Source organism: Moschus berezovskii, chromosome X (assembly GCF_049115385.1).
Source record: "Moschus berezovskii isolate FMDL1 chromosome X, NW_MosBer_1.0, whole genome shotgun sequence".
NCBI lineage: Eukaryota > Metazoa > Chordata > Mammalia > Artiodactyla > Moschidae > Moschus > Moschus berezovskii.
The window spans coordinates 91,237,414-91,259,925 of record NC_142488.1 but is presented as its reverse complement, the minus strand read 5'-3'; the positions used below and the strand labels follow the sequence as shown (position 1 = coordinate 91,259,925).

The 22,512-nt window shown below is 42.8% G+C and overlaps 2 protein-coding genes across 3 annotated transcripts in view; both read right to left on the bottom strand.

Moving 5' to 3' along the window:
* Positions 1–7,434: 7,434 nt before the first annotated feature.
* Positions 7,435–11,057, bottom strand: TIMM8A (translocase of inner mitochondrial membrane 8A). The gene is made up of 2 exons (XM_055438661.2): positions 10,833–11,057; positions 7,435–9,345 (listed from the first exon to the last, which is right to left on the bottom strand). The coding sequence occupies exons 1-2, from the start codon at positions 10,962–10,964 to the stop codon at positions 9,184–9,186; spliced, it is 294 nt and encodes a 97-aa protein (XP_055294636.1). The 5' UTR covers positions 10,965–11,057; the 3' UTR covers positions 7,435–9,183.
* Positions 11,058–12,263: 1,206 nt separating this feature from the next.
* The window catches only part of BTK (Bruton tyrosine kinase), a 29,707-nt gene continuing 19,458 nt past the window's right edge, over positions 12,264–22,512 (bottom strand). For both annotated transcript variants that reach the window (XM_055393542.2, XM_055393541.2), the window contains exons 7-19: positions 22,430–22,497; positions 21,434–21,621; positions 20,629–20,691; positions 20,007–20,061; positions 19,641–19,720; positions 19,334–19,461; positions 18,447–18,521; positions 17,694–17,865; positions 16,994–17,210; positions 15,915–15,979; positions 15,210–15,328; positions 14,531–14,688; positions 12,264–12,728 (exon numbers count right to left, since the gene is read on the bottom strand). In XM_055393542.2, the coding sequence (XP_055249517.1) occupies positions 12,657–12,728; positions 14,531–14,688; positions 15,210–15,328; positions 15,915–15,979; positions 16,994–17,210; positions 17,694–17,865; positions 18,447–18,521; positions 19,334–19,461; positions 19,641–19,720; positions 20,007–20,061; positions 20,629–20,691; positions 21,434–21,621; positions 22,430–22,497 (1,460 nt within the window). In that variant the 3' untranslated portion in view covers positions 12,264–12,656. The remainder of the gene's footprint in view (positions 12,729–14,530; positions 14,689–15,209; positions 15,329–15,914; positions 15,980–16,993; positions 17,211–17,693; positions 17,866–18,446; positions 18,522–19,333; positions 19,462–19,640; positions 19,721–20,006; positions 20,062–20,628; positions 20,692–21,433; positions 21,622–22,429; positions 22,498–22,512) is intronic.

Below are 22,512 nucleotides of genomic sequence, written 5' to 3'. Positions count from 1 at the left end.
CATAAACATGCATGGATAAAAGACTGGAAGAAAAATACCCCAATATATTAAAATGATTGTCTTTTGAGTGATAGAAAATGTTGAGTATTATCATTAGGATCATTTGTTTTGATGTTCTAAGATATAAAAAAATGGTCTAAATGTGAATTTAGTTTGTATTTTTCCTGCTCAGGACTCACACTTCCTGAATCAGAATTCACATCTTTAATTCATCAGTTCTAGAACACTCTTACCCATTACTTCTTTGAATATTACTTTTTTTTTCCATTTGTCCTCTTTGTCTCTTTATCTCCCTGTGTTATATTTTGTATATCTGTGTTCCAGTTTACTACTTTTTCTCTTTAGCTGTGCCCAATCTATGGTTTAATCTACTCACTGAGTTTTTAATATTAAAACTTTTCTTGAACTTCTAGAATTCTCTTTCAAAATTTTGATCTTTTTAAAAAATTTTTTCTTTTCTCATTTTCCCCCTTTTCCCCCTCTTATTTTTTAAAAAATTTTTAAGTATTTTTTGGCCACACTCTGAGGCATATGGGATCTTAGTCCCCAGACCTGGGATCCAACCATTCCCCGCTGCGGTGCAGAGTCTTAACCACTGGACCACCAAGGAAGTCCCTTGCTCCTCTTATTTAGTCATCAGAATTTACCCAATCTACCTTGGAATTACATTTCTAACTTAATCTATCAGTCCCTACTTTCAGTCTTACCCTTTTTTGGACTTTGTCACTGGTGTGATTGTAATCTTCCTACAAGAAGATTGAAATACTTCAGGGATACTTTAGAGGTTCACCATCACCTTCAAAATAAAATCTAAACTCCTTAGCATTGCATAACTAAATAGTCCACGTCTACCTTGTGATTTCCAGAGATTCTCCAATATGTACCTTGCATTTAAGTTCCACCAGCGTATTAGCACTCTCCCCAAATTCTACATATTCTTATTAGGCCTAAGAAAATATTTAATGAAATATTACTGGTTTTAATGAAAATATTATTGATGAGTTTACTTCCATTAAAGTCAGGAAAGTAAAATTTAATTTGGCTTTTAGTGTAGATAAGCTATTTAAACAACGCTGTGAGTTTTAATGTATCTACTTTTCAATTTTTCCAACTGCTTTAATTTTTTCATTCAAGAACACACAAAAACATGACATGCACATGGGATCCACATTTTCCCGTTTTCCTCCAGTATGGCTTGGTATGGCATTGTCTTTATTTAAATTGTTTATATTTTTGTTCATCATGGATTTTTGCACTAATTTTTATTTTTAAACTATTACATTAAAATATTTATCCTGATCACTGAGTTTTTTGGCATCCCTTTAAATTTTGCACACAAGGCAAATGTCTTACTCACCCCACCCTTATCCCATCCCTATTTGATGTCTTTAGATATATAAATAATCCATTTGTAACTAATGGGCATCTGAAATTATTGCAGCTGATATAGGAGTTTTATTCCTAGAAGTTGTTTCTATCACCTCTCTGCTTCTTAGTATACATTTCAGAGTTCTGAAGTGGGGAGAAATTTTATTTTTAATATGGAATATAGTCACATGATTCAAAAGACACAGAGAAAAGATACATAGTAAAAAGTCTCCATCTCACTCCTACCTTCTAACCACCCAGTTGCTCTCCCCGAAAACAATGTTAACAATATCCTTTTTCCCTGGTGCCTGAGACAGTAAAGAATCTGCCTGCAACGCAGGAGACCTGGGTTCGATCCCTGGGTCAGGAAGATCCTCTGAAGAAGGGAATGACTACCCACTCCATTATTCCTGCCTGGGAAATCCCATGGACAGAGGAATCTGATGGGCTACAAAGGGGTTGCAAAGATGACTGAGCAACTAACACTTTCACTTTCAAGAGATAATTTATGCTTATTCAAACAAATGTGTACATCTATTTTAATCCCCCCTTTTGCACAAATTGCAGCATATTGTGACTTGAATCTTGCTGCTTTAGTTTAACAATATGTATTGGAGCTCATTCCGTATCAATATATAAAGTGGTCCCTCATTTTGTACATGTATCTGTAGGATGAATTCTTAGAAGTCAAACTTCTGGAATAGATTTAGTAGTGTTAATTGCTCAGTCATGTCTGATTCTTTGTGACCTCACAGACTGTAGCCTGCCAGGCTCTTATGTTCATGGGCATTCTCCAAGCAAGAACACTGGAGTGGGTTGTCATGCCCTCCTCCAGGGAATCTTTCCAACCCAGGAATCGAACCCAGGTCTCCCATGTTGCAGGCAGATTCTTTACCATCTGTACCACCAGAGAAGGATCTCTTTATATAATAAGTAAATTAGTGCTTTGAAGAAAAGTTTCAAATATTTGTTCCCCATTTGTTTTCCTTTTAACTTTGCTTATGGAAGTTTTTGCTGTTCAGGTATTTTTTTATGTAGACAAATTTAATAATCTTTTCTTTTTTGGCTTGTGAGTTTTCTGTGAACTGGGGAAGCCCACTAAAGAATAAAGAACGAGAGAGATCTTGTTAATCACCTTATCAGTAAGGAAGAGAATATGAATCAGAGTTGACTGTTAGAAACTTGTAAAATTCTGAACCTTTGCAATTAACCATATTTATTCTGTGTGTTGTCCCATGGCTATTCTCCCATGGTAATTCAAAGCAAAACTCTTAATATCTATAAGAAAACCCTTAAGATATGCTTGTCTTACAGAGAATGGGGTGAAATAGGAATAATAACTAATCTGATGGGGAAAAGAACCTCAAAGTGTTGGCAGTTTTAAGAAAAAAAAAAAGAAGAAAATAAAGCATCCCTGGGATCTGCCTGAGGGAAAGGGAAAAAAATGCTTGAAAAGAAGGGATCAACTCTTTCGACCTGGCAGTGTATGCAGCCAAACAATGATGGATAGGTGTTCAGAAAAGCAACTAGGCCACGCTGATGTTTCTTTTGTGGTGTCAAGGTACATCCAGCAATATCATGACCGCCTGAGATTTTTAATTTGAACAATACTGTTTTAGTGCACAGGTCAGTCATGTTATGTAGCAAATGGTTTAAGCTATAAGGAAATAACTATAGGTCTGAAGTTTGTTGTTGTTTAGTCACTAAGTCGTGTCCGACTCTTTGCGACCCCATGGACTGTAGTCCTCCAGACTCTGTCCATCGGGCTCTCCAGCCAAGAATACTGGCATGGGTTGCCATTTCCTGCTCCAGGGGATCTTCCAACCTAGGGATTGACCCCACGTCTCCTGCATTGGCAGACGGTTTCTTTAACACTGAACCACCTGGGAAGCCCCAGGTCTGAAGTACAGTTTAACAGCAGGCCCTCTGTGTACACAGGTTCTGCTTCTGTGGATTTTAACCAACTGCAGATTGAAAATATTTGGGAAAAAATCCAAAAAGTTCCAAAAAGCAAAACTTTTAATTTCCTGCACTCTGGCAACTATTTACATAGCACTTACCTTATATTGCGCATTATACATTATCTAGAGATGATTTCAAGTATATAGGAAGATGTGTGTAAATTATATGCAAATACTACATTTTCTATAAGGGACTTGAACATCTGGAGATTTTACTTTCTGCAGGAGTGGGGGTGTGTGTTCTGGAACGAATACCCCTGGAGGGATGCCTGTATGGCTGACTCCTCAACCTCTTCCCTTTCTTTTTCCTTGCTGTCTTTCTATTCATTCTTCCTTATCAGAATACAGAGTTAAAACTCAACTGGTATTTTTTTTCCCTCTTAGCTTGCTTCTAACTTTTCCTTTGAAAAGTTTACTTGCCCCTTAAATTTGGGGGCAGAGAGAAATTCCATGGGTTACCCAGACACTGAGAATGACCATTTGTATAACTTGCTTTCTGTAGCCTGTTCAACAGGGTAAGTTCTGTTATCTTCCTCTCTTCCCAGTCACTTTTGCACCCCCTTTGAATCCCAAGGCATCATCTCATTGGCACATTTTTCTATCCCCTACCTCTTTCCCTATCATGCTTTATTCCCTCTCTACTTTACTCCAGTTTTCTCCTCTCACAGCTCTCTCATATTTCTAAAATGTCCCCTCCTGTCCATCCCCATTTTCACTCTGAATTCAATCCTCCAGCCTCTTGCCTGAACAAGCAAAATAAATACACTTACTATTCTCCCAGTCTTAATCCAACTACCATAGAGCTGCGAAAATGATCTTTCTAAATGTATATAAGAGGGTAAGGGGAAGATTTGCATTTATTCTAAGCAATTCTATATTGTTTGAAACTTTTAATACGATGCATTTAGTACTTCTGTCATGAAACAAGCACAAATATCATATTATTCTGCTTTAAAATTTTCCAACAGCTATCCAATGGCTGCAAGATAAAACTCAAACTTAACATTAGTCTCCTTTAGCTCTATCACTTCATCAGTTAGCTTCATGAAGTGACGCCGTGCTTTTCTCTTTTTCTCCCAGACAACAACTCTGCTAGGGTTATCAAAGATGCTCAGTTCTGGGACTTCCCTGCTGGTACAGTGGCTAAAACTCTGCACTCCCAATGCAGAGAGCCCAGGTTCCATCCCTGGTTGGGGAGCTAAGATCCTGCATGCCACTCGCCATAGCCAAAAAGTAAAAAATAATTAAAATTGTAAAAAGATGCTCAGTTCTGAATAATAATAAATAGCTACATTAAAGTATCTACAGTGTGTCAAGCGCTTTACATGTAATCTCATTTTTCAACCCTGTAAGGCAGGCATTACCATCTAATTTTTTTTTTTAATGAAGAAACTGAGGATCCAAGGTTAAGTGACTTCCCCAATGGGACACAGGTACTGGCCGAGGTGGCCTAATTCTAAAACTTAGGCTCTTTCCACTCTTCCATGCTATTTCTAGAATGAAATGTTCCCAGCATTCTGGCCCCATCATCTGGAAGAACATTGCTTCCTATCTTTAACACTTTAGGAGGCAGCTTAGTATAGTATTCAGACTGTGAGTTCGAGGCAAATCCTGGATTCAAATCCCAGCCCTACAACCAACTAACTATGTAACCTTGGATAAGTTAATTTCTCCAAACTTCCGCTTTTCCATCTGTAAAATGAGTACAATAGATCTTATAACTCAGAATTGTTTTTAAGATGATCCAATATAAAATACTTAATACAATGTGTGGCAAATAGTATGCATAACTTCAATAAAGCATAGCTATTATTATCATTATACTGCAGGTGCATCTCAAAATTCTGTTGGCCCTTTTGTTCATCTGGAATTCCTGGTCAGTACATCTGAATCCTGATTTGCCATATCCTAATTGTCCCTTCTATGCATTTCTGTGTAGCATAATTATATTGTATAGGCTTTCCTTTTTGAGTGATTTTTCCAAGACATAGCTCTAGATACACACATTTTAATTCATACATTAAACAGTTAATTGCTCAAATGCTGCTCACTTGTTAGGGTGTTAAGAATGTCAAGTTGCTTTAGCACTTCTTATATAAATGCTAACAATAGTAACTCTTTTATTACAGGATTCATCTTTTTTCGCCCTGTGTGTAGTGATCAGTTCTACTTGCTTGTCTTCACAGTGGAACCTCAGGATGGCCAGAGTAACCTCCTGGTGTGTATTCTCATCTGCTCTTCTGTTGGCTCACTTTCTGTGTCAGGTATCAAGTTTGGACACTGCCTTGAAGTGAAAGTCGCTCAGTCATGTCTGACTCTTTGCCACCCTTTCTTTTAGGGAAGCCAATCACAAAACCAGCCCTGGGCTGGATACTTTGTCTTGTGCTTTGTATAAGCATTCAGATAAACTATCTGAACAGGGCCTTGGGTATTTTCAGTACCTATGCAGTCATTCCAATGTAGTATTTATTTCCTTTTCCCTCTTTTCAAGAAATGGCAGCCTATGGCCCTCAACAACTTTAGTGGTACCTCCTGTGGCTTCCTTTCCACAGCTCTTGGCCGTTTTTCCTCTATACCTTTTAAGATATTCCTTTTGGTCCATACGTATTGTCTTTTGTGAATGAAGTGAAAGTCACTCAGTCGTATCCAACTCTTTTGTGACCCCATGGACTGTATCCTCTGTCCATGAGATTTCCCAGGCAAGAATACTGGAGTGAGTTGCCATTCCCTTCTCCAGGGGGATCTTCCTGACACAGGGGTCAAACCCAGGTCTCCTGCATTACAAGCAGATTATTTACCATCTGAGCCACCAGGGAAGCCCCTATGGTCTATGATCAATAAATCTAAACAATACCCTTACTCCTCCATAGAATGAAAATGAAAGTTACCAGACTTTTTTTCATCAATCTCTTTTGAGTCCAGCAAAATGCCAACAAAAAAAAATGAGGCTGAGAGAATAAGGAATCTTAAAAGAAGCCCTACTGGGAGGACTGGATTAAAATCTCCCTAGGCCAAAGTTTTGTACTAAGGGAAAATTGGTTAAAAAAGGGCCATTGACTGCTTTCCATGTAAAGGCTATTTTACATGGGGTTCACTGAATTTTTTTAATTCACACTCCTCATGATTTGTTAGCATAAATGCCAAGTTCTTGCTTGATTTCTGTGTATCAGTTATCCCTGATGCTCATTCATGGGCAAGGGCCTTAGGGATAGTATGGTTCCAGTTTTCACAATATGCTTGGGTAAACCCTAGAGGTCCACAGTATGCTTGGGTAGACCCTAGAGACAGTGCCTTAGTCACCAGGGGGAGGTGCTGCACAGGGAGTGGGAAGAGACAAGAAGGCCTCCAGATACCCCCACCACCAGAGCAGCTTTGTGTTTCTATTTTACATATTAGATTCCTTTTCATTTCAGGAAAAGTCTGCTAATGCAGTCCTCTTGTTTTACAGTTGAGGTTTGAATTTTCTACCCTCAATATTTGAAGTGAGGACTTTGAATATCATTAGGGCTGACAGTACCATTTCTATCAAGGTTCTGAAATAAATTTCTGAGACGGACAAACAAGAGCTCAAATTGTTGCTCTGGGACTTAACCTCCAAGAGGATGTGGGCAAATGGTCTACTTTTTCTTTCCCCTGTGTCTAGCAGCAGCGAACATATACTTGGTGCTCAAGGTACTGCCTGAATCTGACAGACCCACTTTCTTACTATGTATGTTAGCTGAGCAAGCAATACTACTTTGTAAGAACAGACAAATCGGTTTGTGTCCAAAGGTAATGAAAAATAAGAAATAATGATACATTAAAATAAGGAATGATACAGTAAAAAAAAAAATACGTGTGTATGGTAGTTGTTCAGTCATGTCCAACTCTTTGTGACCCATGGACTGTAGCCCACCAGGCTCCTCTGTCCATGGAATTCTTCAGGCAAGAATACTGGAGTGGTTTGCCATTCCTTCCTCCAGTGGGACACGGACATGAACTTGGGCAAAATCCAGGAGATAGTGAGGGATAGGGAGGCCTGGCATGCTGCAGTCCATGGGGTTACATAGAATCACAACTTAGTGACTGAACAAAAAAAAAAAATGACCAGTGCACGTCCCCAGGCCCCATCTTCAATCAGTCTCTGACGTATTTCTTACTATCCTCCTTACTCACTTTACCTTCAGCCACACTGACTTTCAGATTCTTCTACTACACTGGTGTTCCCTCCTTAGGGCCTTTGGACTTGGCATCACCCTTAACTGACATGTTCTTCTCTCAGATACCTACATAGTTTGGTTACTTAGTTCTTTCAGGTCTCTGCTGAAAGGTCACCTCTCCCAGGAGGCCTTCTCCTATCATCTTTAGCTAAAATCAATGCCCCACATTCCCTGACATCCTTACTCTGCTTCTTCTGCATGGCACTCCTTATACTGACATATGGATGTGTTTGTGGCCTGTCTCCCCTCACTGAAACAGAAGCTGCATGAAGGCAGGCACTATTTCTGAGCACTGCTGACATCCTGGTCCCCAAAACGGTGTGTGGCAGAGTAAGTACTTAAATGTTTTATTTTATTGTGCTTTCTAGAGTTTTCAAACTTTTCTTGTACTGCCTATATGGTGGGAAGTTAAGCAGGGACTAGAGGTTTCTACAAATGTGTATTTCCCAGTCTTCATGGATTGGCACTAGAGGCTCCCAACAAGAGTTCCAATTTAGGTCTACACTCCATTCCACTAGGATGTGAAGTAAGAGGAATGGGATCCAGTCTTGAGAATCTCTTCCACTACACCCAGGGAACTGACCATCAATACTGAACTCCTTCCCCTCCATCTCATTTCAAAGTCCTCTTTTCTCTCAGAAAGGTCAGGGGTTGCTATAATACCATGCCATAACTTGCACAGAACAGGTACCCAGGCTGACTACATTTCAGCCTTGGAACCAGCCCACTTGGAACCAAATCTCTCCAGGGTGCAGGTAATAATCAGAATAGAAAACCTTCTCAGTCACAGACTTGAACCTTGTAGCTTTTATTTCAGTGATTAAAAGACGCAGTAAATGGAAACTACACTGATTTACATTAGGCATGCACCTCGACCTGATACTGCTGTTAGTTTCTGACTGGCCCAAATCTAATTTTTTTCATTGAGGCACATAGTTAAATTTTTTTGAACCCTGATACACAGGGTAAGTTAACCTCTTCCTTGTGACAGTTTAGTATGAAAATTACGTTCACTGGCTAGATTCCTTTAACTAAAGGCCTCTAGACTCTCAGGCAACCTGTACTAGCTCAAGATCATATGTCATATAGATATTTAAGTGGATCATGGTTTAAGGGAGACAGAGAATCTAGAAAGTTGAAATATATTTTTTCAAGCACTGATAATTAAACACTAGATAAGGAGGCCTACAGTTGAGTACCAAATTACTCTTCCCCTACTGCTGCGATTTCTGAGACACAAAGATGTATACTGATCTCCCCAAAAATCTGAAATGAATCCACACAAATAACAGATTATTACCTATCTGGTCCCAGTATCAAATTATAGAGCAATTCCACTATTAAAATTATAGGAAGCAGTTAATGGGACTACAAGAAAAGCATCATCCCACAAACAGTAATATGTATCTAGTAGAGTTTTTCATTCATCTGTCAATTGTTTTCACAAGATTAGCATTAAAAAACACAACCCCAAATACATCTGACCCTCAAATCCCCCACATCAAAAATTGGTCTTTGTTCATTCTCAGATGACAGGATGTCCCAAGAGTGACAAAGGTGGGGGCCAATTCCCCTATAGCCTTTTCTTCAACTATCCCATCAACTGCTCTTCATCTCTTGAACTACCTTCCTTTTCCAGAGAGGTAATGCTGAGGTCAGTCAGAAAGGCTTTCTGAGAAGACTGGCTTGGATTTCTGCGTCTGTTCCAGTCGATTCAAGATGAACTGGCTTGTGTCAATGAAGCGCTCAACGCAGTTCACAAAACAGGCCTCAGCCCGACTGTCCAACTTTGGCCCAGGCTTGTCCATGCACTTTTCCTGCTCAGGACAAGATACAGAATCACAAAGGGAACTTGGCAAAAAAAAAAAAAAAGGAGGTAGAGCTTCTTCTTGTTTAGAGGAAAAACTTCAGCTAAAAACAGTATCTGATATGTTAATCACAGTTCACATTCAGCAGTTTACTTTGTGGCGGTTTTCCACAGCCTTAAATTCTCACAGCAACCCTATGGAACAGATTCTGTTTATTATTAATCTTCATTTTACAAAGAGGGAAGCTGTGGCACAGAGATACTAAGTCAGAAAATAACGGTGCTAAGATACTACAGAGCAAGACAAATGACAAAATACAAGGAAAATACTAGGAAAGTTAACCCTTCGCTGAATTTGGTTACAACTCTACAATGCTGCTTGCATTAAGTGCCTTTAAACTAACTGCAGGATAAATGGGTGAAAGGATAGATCATTGCAGCAAGACACCATAAAAGCTACCAAAGGAAAAAAAAAAGTATTTTTGACTGGAGATTCTATATCTACTTAAGCCAGAGGCTCTTGAATTCTCTCTCTCAAGACGAATGGAAAATTGTATGAATTTTCCTAAAGTGCCCACTGCTTTCAGATTCTTAAAGGAGTCTTTAACCACACCACCGCCTGGTCTAAATGTAGCAAACCAGATATTTAAAAGAATCAAACCGCCCTAATTCAAGGCAGATGGGAGCTAAGCAATCATTTGTTAAGGGTCAGAGTCCAGCGATACCATAAGTTTATAATTCAAATGTATTTCGTTCATTATTTTGTTGTGTATACATGCCTCAGACTTTCCACTTCCAAGGAAATTTATCCTTGGCTTCTGAATTCTTTGAATTTTGTATGTCAAGGCACAGTAGTTACGCTGTCCTTGGCATCCAGAGAACACTTTGATTCCAAGCTGCAAATAAATGCCTTCTACCCTTTTGCCAAAGTCCCCTAACAGGGCATACTCAGTTCCTCAACCTTCAGACCTGAAACGGCTTGGTATTACACAACAATCCAACAAGAAGGCAAAAAAGTGTGTATGTTGGTAGAGATCCACTTTTTTGGTTCGTGGGTTAGAGCCACTCCTCAGCAGGGACGGTTAGAGCAACTAAGTAATCAAGGCAAACTCTGAGGAGTGCAGGGACGGGAGATTCACTGATTCTCTGGGATTCAGGATGCCAAACATTAAAAACCAATAGTGGGGGCGCTCATCAGTCCTGGTGACCAGCACTAGGTAGCTTCAACCTTGAATGCCTTAAGTTCTGGTTGAGACAACATAAGTCTTCTACAATACCCAGTACTCTGCACTAACAAAGCCGAGGTCGGAGCGACACCCCCGCCTGAAAAGCGGAGTCACCCTTTTCCCCTCCCGGCTTGGCGTGAGGAACCTAAGGAAACCAAGGGGTTCTGCCGGGTCCTGTCCCTTCCCCGAATCCTAGACGTCGGGGCGAGTTGCGCGAGGCAAGGACAGGCAAGTAGGTACCGTGGCCAGGTCCCAGCCCCAGGCTCCTCACCCAACAAAGTTCCGTCATCTGGTGCACCAGCTGCTGGAAGCGCTGCTTCTGCGTCTCCACCTCAATGAAATGCTGCAGCTGCGGGTCTACAGAGCCCAAACCCGCCGCAGAGGAAGACGAAGAGGAATCCATCCCAGCGCGGTCACGCGTGCGGAGACGAACTCCACACCAACTCACCGACCTTCACGTGTCTCCGCGGCGGAACCGGAACCACAACCCGCTGCCTCTGGGACCGCCCCGGGAGCGCATTGCGCGGGCGCGCGGCCCCGTGCGGGACCCGCCCCGCCCCCGCCCCGCCCCCGGGCGCCCCGGGCTCTGGGCTCTGCTTCCAGCCGTCCGCGCGCCTCGCTCCGCCCCGTGCGCGACCCTGCGGCGCCGCGTCTGCGACCGGAGGTCTCAGGGCTGTCCGCCCAGCTCCGTGGCGCTGTCGAGACGTTATTTCAAAAAGAAAAGAAAGAAGGTTAAAAAAAGGAAGTTACTTCGGACCATGTGGCCCGTTCCCGACCTGCCCAACAGCCCCGCCCCCGTCGGGTTTCACATTGACCCACGCTTTCCCCGCTGCCACGCTGGTGCTCGGCAGGGACTGCTGGGTCCGTAGCTTTGCTGTCCTGGGCCCCTGGCTCTAGTTCTTTAATGGATTTTATCCCGCCTGACGTAGCAAAAAGTGGCGCTGGCAGATTTTGTCTTCACCTGTCGGATTCATTCCGATGATATCTAATGCCTACCGCATGCCAGGGTGTGAGCTCTTGTTTGTGATCACTGTCTGTGATTCAGATGCTTACCTGGGGGCTCACAGTAAAGCATGACCCTGCAATACAACGGACCATCTACAAGGCAGGAGACGCGGGTTTGATCCCTGGGTCAGGAAGATCCCCTGGAGTAGGAAATGGCAACCCACTCCAGTGTTCTTGCCTGGAAAACTTCATGGACTGAAGAGCCTGGCGGGCGACAGTCCGTGGGGTCGCAAGAGTTGAATACGACTTAGCAACGAAACCACCACCACCACCACCACCTGATTCAGAAGCAGAATCTACAAGAGCCAGAGGGCCTAAAGGGGCTGCCCTGGTGGCTCAGATGGTAAAGAATCTGCCTGCAAGGCAGGAGACCTGGGTTCCATCCCTGGGTGGATAAGATCCCCTGGAGAAGGGAATGGCAACGCACTCCAGTGTTCTTGCCTGGAGAAGTCCAGGGGCAGAGGAGCCTGGGGCTACAGTCCCTCCTATCGCAAAGAATCAGATACGACTGCGCGACTAACACAGACTGGTTAAAGGTGGAGAACCCCGTGGAGTTCTGAAAGTAGGAATGTAACAAACGAATCCCACACAGCAGTTTCCTGGAACACTGAGATAGGGCGCTTCATGGAGGCTGCATGATTAATCGAAATAGCAAGAAACTTTCATGCTTTCCAGTAATTTTATTTTATCAAAACACCCTCCCCTTCCATTTTTATGACACCATTTTATTCCTGCCAAGATCTACCCCCCTCCCCCCAAGCTCTCTTGCCTACCCAAAGAGCTGTTGGACCCCCATTGTGAGGCTATTTACATCCCTCCCTCCCTCCAAATGATTCAATCCCACATTTAGTCTGTTTTAATACTTTTGGGAAGTTTCCTCTCTGGGGGAAAATACCAGGCACAAAAATTCCTTGGCCTTTGCTCAGAAGGTATTAATAGTATCACAGGGAAGAGATAGAAAGGCATTCCTATATGTGGAGAGGTGCCTTTGTGTATTCAGCAAGGGCACAAAGGGCCTGGGATTTCCTCAGAGGAAGTGAAATTGAGATTGTGGAGGAGAGGAGTATAACCAAGAAGCTTATTGGTGAGCTCAGGACTCTTCATCCATGACATCTAGAATGTTGCTCAGAAGAATTTTGAAAGTGGGACGTTCATCTGCTTTCTAAAACCAAAGAAAAAAATAGAGTGTTATAGTGGGCTAGAGTCCAGAATTCAAGGGAAACACAAGGAGTAAACAGCAAATGTTTATGAAGTTTACACTATATGCCCAGTAGCATACCCTGTGGATTACCCAAAAAAAGAGAGAGAGAGGAGAAAGAGAAGTATTCCATAAAGTCCTTGTGCACTTTAAATCTTTAGTAACTCAGGTTATTAATGTGGTGAGGAAATTCTGAAAATTCTTCTCACAAACACTGATTGACACTAAAGCCAAATTCATTACACCAACACATTCTTAGTTTGGACCCTCAAGTGGCTACCAAACAAATTCAAGTGGTTGACTGAACTATCCTATAAGCTGTGATAATTTTTGTTTGGTTTCAACCACTTGTTTCTACTATCCTAAAGCCAAAGTTAACAAAGGAATGAACATGTCCAGAGCAGGAACTGCTTCACTGGGTTGGCATCCTAAGCACCTGGGACCTCTTATTACCACCATCTGGCCTCCAGACTAAGGCCTTTTGTGACAGCCATGGTCCATAAGCCCCTGAGGTATTTAGCAGTTCAAGATATATTCATGCAAGAAAAGTCTCAATCCATCAGAACCCAAAAGTCATCAACTTCTTGTTGATGACTTTGAATCTGTGATTCTCAAACCTAACTGAGTATCAGAATTTCCTGGGAAGTTTACAAAGACATACCCGAGTCTAGACATACGTAATCAGAATCCAGACATACCTAATCAGAATCTCTAGAGGTAAGGCCCAGTCATCTGTAGTTTTAAGAGTTCCACAGAGATTCTGATGTGATTCCAGTTTCATGACTACTACGTTAACAAGCAGTGGAGAAAGTGCCTATCTGAAACACTTAGCTAGCAGAGTGAGGACGAGCTAGTTGGGAGGGAGTAGCAGAGTCAATTACCCTCCATCCTGCCCAGCACAGGAGAGAGAAGGGAAATGGCTTTTAGGGTTCTCCCTTTCTCCACACTTTCTTGGTGACCTCAGTCATTTGTCAAAGGGAAAAGAGCCATGCTCTGATCTATATGCCTACTTTTCACCCCACAAGGATCGCTCCAGATTCACATACATGCTTGCTGGACACTGTCAGTCTTTCCCTGTTACTAATGGGGCAGAACTAAGAGCTGAGCACTCATTTCCTACTAGAGATTTAGTTTGCCAAATTAAGGTTGCCAAGGATCTATTGAAAATGGAGTAGGTACCCCTGAAGAACCCAAGGTAAGAGCAGCAAAGCATTTTAATAATAGTGGGACAGGCTATTTATTTTCAAAATACCACATCTACCCACATATCCCATAATGCACTGTATTTTTAAAAAACCACGAGAACTACCTATTTTAGTTCCCTTTCAGGTGTTAGCATTTTTTAAAAAATCTCATTTAGGACCACAACCAGAGAAAGTGTGCAGTTAGTAAAGTAGAAGAAAGGGTCAATGACTCCCAAAGGAATGAACACAGATTTTAATTAGTTTTCTTTTTTAATGTCCATATACTTGTCTGAATGCCTCTGGCTGCCTACTTATGCTAGGTGACATGGCCCCATGACACCCCTCTCCCTAAAGCCGAGATGGTATTGGGGTCTGCTAATGCTCCTCTAGTGAAAATTGGAGTGGGCCTGGAAAAACTTCTGGCCATGGAAAGACTGGGATGTAGGCTGGGGTTTGAGAATGTGTACAGTTATCTGTCTGTGCTCAGTTGCTATATGGCGAGGGAGAGTAGGGTGTGGGTGCTTGGTCAGCTACATGGGAAAGTATGTTCAAGAAAATAAGAGGTCCCACTAAAACACTTACCTCATGCCAGCAGCTGTACATGATGGCATATACCCTCTCTGAAGCAAGATGAGGCCTGTAGAGACGTAGGCCTTGGGCAATGTGTTCAGCTGTTTCACTGTTAGTAAATCTCTCATATGGCATCTTCCCCAGAGAGTAAATTTCCCACATCAGCACCCCTAGAAAATGAAAAAAAAAAATGTGTTGTTTCTGGGTAGGAGGGATCCTAGTGTTCCTAGATCAACCTCAAACATTACATTCAGCTTGTTCCACCCCCCACCCCACCCCCGGGCTTTTTGAAAATTTTCTTCAAACTTCTGCTATAATACTGAGTACGCTGGAGGTAATCAGGATTGCTCTGGACCATTAGTTTCTCTAGGAGAGAGACAGCATCTTATTTGTCTTTGTGGTTATAGGGTCTGGCAGAGTCCCTGGTACATAATTAGTATTCAGAAGCTGTGGAATACTGAATGAATTATTTGTTTCCCTCAATAGATTCTAAGTTCTAAGAAGGCAGGAATCATGTCTACTTTACTGTTTTTAATCCCCAGAAACCCCTGTGGTGCCCAATTCCCTAAGGATTAGATGAATGAAAGCAAGAACAAATAACAGTCTCTCTGTGCAGGTTGCAGAGTGTGAATTTCCCCACAGCATTCCTTTTCTTTTGATCTGTATAATCCATGTAATCGTATCCACTCACCAAAAGCCCAAATGTCGGATTTGCTGCTGAACTTGCTGTACATAAGAACTTCTGGTGGAGACCACCGGACAGGAAATTTGGAGCCTACTGAGCTTGTATATTCATCATCCAGAACATATCTGCAAAGGATTCAGGACTTGTTGCTGTTACAATTTGGAGAGTTTGATATTTGCTTAAATTTTCTTGGCAGAGCCATAAGAGTTGCACAAATACTGCAGGCCAACCGGTGTCTTTTACAAATGCCATTACTAACATATTCCTGTTTTCATATCCAACTTAGCTTTCCTGATTGACAATACAGTTACAGCAAGGATGAAGTGGAATAAGGTCAAATAGGTACTCCCTTCCCTCTTTTCTCTTTCCCCATCCTTTCCTTCCTTCAATTCTGCAGTCAACAGTGACAATTAGGCTTATTAGGAAAGGAGACAGAGTAAAGTCAACAGGTTTAACAGAACAAGACAGAGTGTCGGGGAAATTGGCTTTTAAAAAAAGAGCAAAGGAGAAAGGAGAAGAGAGGGCTATAACAATAAAACAGAAGGATGAAAAGTGACTTAAACCATTCAGAGAAAGAAAAGGTATAGAAAGATGGTGGGAAAAACTAGAATTATAGGGGAAAGGGAGAAGATTAAAAGTTACAGTGTCACCTCATGTTTGTACTGTGCCAGTTTTACTTTTAGAGGGAAAGGTGAAAAAGACTGCACTCACCTGGACAGGCCAAAGTCAGACACTTTAACAACTCCTTGATCGTTAACCAAACAGTTTCGAGCTGCCTGTAGTGCAACAGATACCAGTGAGACTCTGTCATTGGTGCACAGGTTAAAGGCACAAAACTTTTGCCCACCAGAATGGGGAAGCCTCATCTCCTTTATCTAGAGACACCTTCCCGCCTAACAGGAGTCAGCTGATGCCACTGAGGAATTTTTATATACTTCCATCACATATGGAGCAAACCCCGTAACAAGTAAAGTCATAAGTAAGGCACTGAGGACTTGCAGATTTCACTCACATTGATAATTCCATGACAACCCTTCCTGCATCGAAATGTCGAGAGAATTAAGGGAGAACAGAAGGCAAGTGTGTTTTGTTTTCTGCTTTTCTACCAGCAGGACTAGGGCTATTTCCGCCTTGGCCTGGCTGAAATAAACATGCCCTGGGAGGCCAGGCAGGGGAAATGATAGAGTAAAGTGGGTAGGTGGAGATGTCAGGAAAGTGACTGGTCTAAGGGAGGCCAGCCACTTTCCTGTGATCAGCTAGACCATCTTGTAATACCAGGCCCATATTTTATAGGCCAACAGTTAACATGGCCTATGAGAATATGGGTCTGGTGATGTCAATTTTCATGAGAAGCTCTAAATTCAATTCATTAATGTGAAATGTTTTTAAGTGTTTGCTAACTAATATATTAATATAATATTAAAAAATGCACCAACAGACACCCAGTTTTTTATTCTGATATAACCAGAATGATGGTTCTGTGCTAAAAAGCAGTCCCATCAGGAAGCAGGGCTGCCCTTCTGCCCCTAGAGGACTCCACGATTTCCTTGTCATAGTAGGAGGGGCTGGGAGTGAGCAATCCAGCTCCCACTGTGGCAGAACTTGTGGTGTTGAGGCTGGAGTTCCTTGACCGGCTGACCACTGGGGCAGAGGCTCACCAAACTTTTAGTATTTTCTAGATAAAACTGAAATCACGGTCCCAGCCACTTTCCTCAGCCATGGATAAGTCTTCCTGTGCTACTTCCACCCCCTCAGCCCTTGGACCCAGACCAGTCCTTCTGAGATCCTACCAGGTCTCGGTGGAGGAACTGCTTAGACTCTAGGTATTCCATGGCTTCACAGACATCCTTGCACATCTCCAGCAGCTGCTGAGTCTGGAAGCGGTGGCGCATCTCCCTCAGGTAGTTCAGGAGGCAGCCATTGGCCATGTACTCAGTGATGATGAAGATGGGGCGCTGTTTCGTGCAGACGCCATACAACTGCACCAGTTTCTCATGGGAAAGATTCCTACAGGAGAGGCAATGAACCAGTCCTCCCTTTCTGACTCTGAATATCATTCAGAAAGAAACTGAGGAGGAAAGGAGTTGGCCTTGGAGTGTCAGAGATCATAATAACGTTTTTCGTACCCTAAACTCTAAAAGTGCCTAATGTGTGAGGGTGAACCGGGATTTGGAGCCATCGATAGAACAGGAAATAAGTCCAGGGCTGAGTCAACACTAAGGGTACATTAGAATGTCTTCCTTTTGAAAGTCTCATTCTCTACATTTACCCTCAAATGCTATCAAGATGATACCCACCCATGAGCAATACTATTCTCCATCAGTATCAAAGAGAAATGAGTACCTTAGCGGTTAGGACTCACACCAATCAAAGGTTGACCTCAGGCCCAGGTCCCAAATCTCCCTTATTATAAATCACCTTAAACCACAGTGGGAAGCATCCTTGTAATTCCTAGACTGGATGGAGAGTTGAGTTTGGGATGTAACTCACATCATGACTTTTGCTTCTTCAATGAACTCATCCTCAGACATGGAGCCTTCTTTGATCATCTTGATGGCCACATCATACTGGCCCCTCCACTTCCCGTACTTCACTACTCCAAATTGTCCCGTCCCCAGCTCCTTCAAGAAGGTCAAGTCCTTTGGATCGATTTCCCATGATCCTATAATAACAATGCCTTGATGTGATTCTTTGAGTCATGTATGTATAATTTCTACAATAGATTAGAATCCCTACTGGGGGTAGAAATAGACAAGCAGTAAAAGGTAAATTCTCAGGGGTACTAATTCATCATTGCTCAGGTAAATCTCAGGGACTGGGGATTACTGATTGGAGGAGTCTGGGAATTTTCTGTACAAGTTAGGCATAGAGCAAGAAAATCAACTAGACAACCTCTTTAAAAAAAATCCCTTTACGATTTTTTTCCCACAATTGAAAAAAAACAAACCTTTATGAATCTATGTTTTTGCAGTCCAAGTAGGAGCCACTAGAGGGAGAAAACTCATTAGATAACTTTCATTTGGCTCTGTCTTAACACATTATTGACTGGGGGATTTTTGCAGAAACTAATGCCTCCGGCATTTATAGGTCTCCGGTCAATAATGTGTTAACATTCCTTGTGGCAGCTGGGATGGAACAGTGCACTGCAAGAATGATTGAGAGGCAACGTCTGGTTGGGTCTGCCAGATGTAGTAGTGGTTGCAACTGGCTGGTCCACCCAGCCCAAGAGAAATAAGCACTTACCGTATCCCAGGCCTGCAGTGGAAGGCGCATTCTTGTTTTGTTGAGACACTGGATATTTGAGCCTAGATATGAGTCCTAAAACATACAGAGAGGGTCATGCTGCTGGTGCAGAGCAGGGAGTGAGATGCCTTGCACACTTAATGCCTCACACTTCCAGTATTCATCTTTCTAGTACATTTTGAATCCTAAAAGTTCACAATGAACCTGAATTTTTCTGGAAGTTTCTCCTCTTACAAACGTTTTTCAGGGACAAAAAAAGAAAATGCTAACTGAAGTATGCTCCCCAGCTACGTATATCCCTACCTCCCAGTCCAGGCTTAACTCACACCCTCTTTTTCCTTTTGATACTGAAAAGTGTAATTGGAACCCCATAAAATGACAGCCTTGATACTGCCTGGCCTGGACACGGTGGACAGCTGCAAGCCTTCTTGATGAAGCTTTTCCCATGTATTCATGTTCTCCCCAATCTCCCAGTTTTTAGAATGTCTACACTGCTTAGAAACTCTCTTCTGATGTTTTTGAACCTGTATGTTCTTTAAGGGCAGGGACCTAAAGTAATAGTTTTTGTGTGTTCTCTAGTAACAAGAAAATTACTGAGTAGACACTAGGAGTCCAATGAATATTGCTGATTGATTAATTACCAGTCTCTTCTATGTCCTTCCTTAGCACTGAGCATCAGTCATCAAATAAGAAGTCAGTCCCTGCTGGGTGTATGGTCTGCATTTGACCACCTCTTCACTTGACCTCAGTCCAGCACCACAGGGGTTCATTTTCACAGCTAATTCTCACTACCCTGTGAGGCTTAACGTTTCACCTAACCACCTTGTCCTAAATTCCTCCTCTCTGTGCTTGTAACACCCTTCTTCTCTGGTTCCCCTGGTACTTACCAGCAGAGTTATGCTGATGGTAGTTAATGAGCTCAGGGATAGTGCTGAAAAGGTGCTTCTCAGCCAGGTAATACTGGCTCTGAGGTGTGGAACACACGACATAATGGCGTATCACCCCTTGAGGTTCCCTGAAGAAGTGGACACTGAGTCAGAAACTCAGGAAAAAGGGCCCAAAGGACCCAAGAAGTGAAGTGAGGTGAATTTTGAGTTTAAGGGACAGAGGAAGTGGGAGAAGCACTTCATTAAGGAGCTGTTGGATGGGTGCCCCTGTTCTTTCTCCCCAGGGCCTTAAAACAGTAACACTCACCCTGTAGATTTGGCAAACACAGACACGGTATATTTTCCAGCTTTGCTGGAGTCTCTAACAATGAAGCCTCCTTCTTTACCCTGAAAAGATGGGAAAAGAAGCTGACCATCAGGAGGAAATGGCACTGCCACCAGCATCCCAACTGCCCAAACCCAAGACAAAACAGAAGCCCTGATTTCACTGCCAAGTTCCACATTTGAGCTGCAGCCTCATTGCTTTTGACACTGAAAAGTATAATTGGGACCCCATAAAATGAGAGCCTTGACACTGCCTTGCCTGGAGGTGGCGGACAGCAGCAAGCCCTCAATTTCGGATCCTTGCTTGTGGTGCAAAGAGACTTCCATTTACTTGTGGTCACACACTTACCTCTTGCTTCAGCAGTTGCTCAGCTTGACTCCGAGTCATGTGTTTGGAATACCACCTGGAAAGGGAGAGTGCTTCGCTGGCTTCTAGGCCATGACCTGAGTGGCTCATTAGAGAGCTGTCTGTGGCTCGCCCATGCCATTGAGTCAGTCAGTTCTCTCAACTACTAGTTACTGAGTGCCTATCATGTGCATAGCACACTATATCCCTTTCCCAAAGCCTGCTTGGTGCTGAAGAATTGTGGAAATGGAGAGCAAGTGGCAGAAGGTTGCAGGGAACAGATGAGGGTCAGGGCCTTCACATCACTTCCGTGATTCAGGAGAATGGACAACCAGAACAGGTTGCCATTTTTCACCCTTTCAAATGTTTCCTGTCAGGCTGTTTTTCTTTGAGTGTAGTTCTTCAGATTTGGAGAGGAGGGGGTATGGTGACCTCTCCAGCTTCCATCAACAGGGTGTTTGGGATAAGGGTAAGATGTAGGCACTGTCACTTGAACTGGTGGCATCATTTGACCCAGTTGACGCTGATTTTAATAAGTATCTTGAAATCAAAATTTTGTTGAAAGTATGAAAAAGGTTTATACTGTATTGTGAAGGTTCTGTGCTGGGAACATGAGCATACTCACTCATACATTTCTATGGAGTCCTCTGCTTCAGTTACATAGTTACTGGGGATGTAGCCTTCCTGCCTGTAGAGGAGACAACAGGGTTGATCATCTAACACTCCCCAATCTGGGTGAGAGACAGATTTGGTTACCTTGTATCCTGGGGCCCAGAACCAGTGTCAAATGGTGGTATATAAACTGTCCCGCCCTCAAAGAGGATCATGTTGCCAATGCACAGCTAGGCCAGTGAAGTGTGTAGCTTCTGCACTTGCAGCATTGATTACATATGCTCTACAGCACGTGGGCTCAGGGAGGGGGGGTGCCCGTGCAGAGCTGTGCTCTGGGAAGTACTTGGAGGGAGAGCATATTCCCTTTGATGTGGGAAGAACAATTTCTGATCAGGATACTGAGTAGTGAAGTTATGATGCAGGATTTTGCATGTGTGTAGAGTAGGTGGGAGGGATTCCCTGGCAGCTCAGCTGGTAAAGAATCCACCTGCAATGCAGGAGACCCTGGTTTGATTCTTGGGTCGGGAAGATCCCCTGAAGAAGGGATAGGCTACCCACTCCAGTGTTCTTAGGCTTCTCTGGTGGCTCAGATGGTAAAGAATCTGCCCACAATGTGGGAGACCTGGGTTCAATCCCTGGGTTGGGAAGATCCCCTGGAGGTGGGCGCCCCACTTCAGTATTCTTGACTGGAGAATCCCCATGGACAGAGGAGCCTGGTGGGCTACAGTCCATGGGGGTCACAAAAAGTCAGACACGACTGAGCGACTAAGCTCGAAGTAGATGGACACAAGGCTCAGGGAGAGTGGACATGAACTCACCCATTTTTATCCCGGGCACGCCACCAGGGTAAGTTGCTCTCCTCCAGGATAAAATACTCGTTGCCCTTATGCAGCTGAAGATCATTTGCATTCATTGGCATGTAGTCATAAAGGGCTACAACTTTTTTCAGCTCACTTGTTGAGACAGGTGCTGCTGTTGGCTCAGGGGGCAGTGGCTTTTTTAAGATCTGTGTTGTTAGGAAAAAAAGTTGGGGAGATTGGCTAGATATCAGGCACTCCCCTATTGTTCCCCAACCATTCTAACCCAAAACAGACAAAATAAAAGGTTTATTCAACATTCACTCAACAACCATTTTTAAGCACCCACGCAGGGTCTCTCAGCATGGAATGCACATCAGAACCATCTTGAGGGCAGTTAACAATGCCAACACCCAAGCAGTTTCAAAGACCAATTATGTCAAAATCTCTGAGGGTTGGACCCAGTCATCAGTGTTCATAAAGCTTTTAGGGCAAAAACCATGTACAGCCACCATCTGGAAAACTTCTTAGCACTAAACTAGTACATGGACCCACTAAGTGGCTCTGAATCTTCTTTTCTTTGTTTGTAAAATGAACATAATAAGAATTCCTGCCTTGCTTACCTACAGTATATGAGAAAAGCCTTTCTAAACCTCCAAAAGTAACCCCTGAAATCAAGTTTTAAAGTAACATATTAGTGGTAAAATCAAGATATTGGGTATATGGGCATTCACTGTTAAAATTTTTCAATTTTATGTTTGAAAATATTTTTCATTTAAAAAAATCAGGCTTTGTTTTGTTCTAAACAAGTGACTGGATTAAATGGTTGCCAGAGCTTCCTAATAAGCCTCTGTCTCTCCACCAAAGAGGAAGTCCTACTTAGAAGGCCAAATCCCCTATCTCAACGAGAATACCAGTTTACACTGCCATATCCCAGGGAGAATCCTAAGACTCTGGTCTGTTTTCTGGGTGTGACTGTAAGTTTCCATTGAAGCAGCACCCAATTTCCCTGTATACCTGGTCCTCCTCAGGTGTGGGAGGAAGAGGCTTTTTTGTCTTGCGGTGAGAACTCCCAGGTTTTAAGCCTGCAAAGCAAGAAA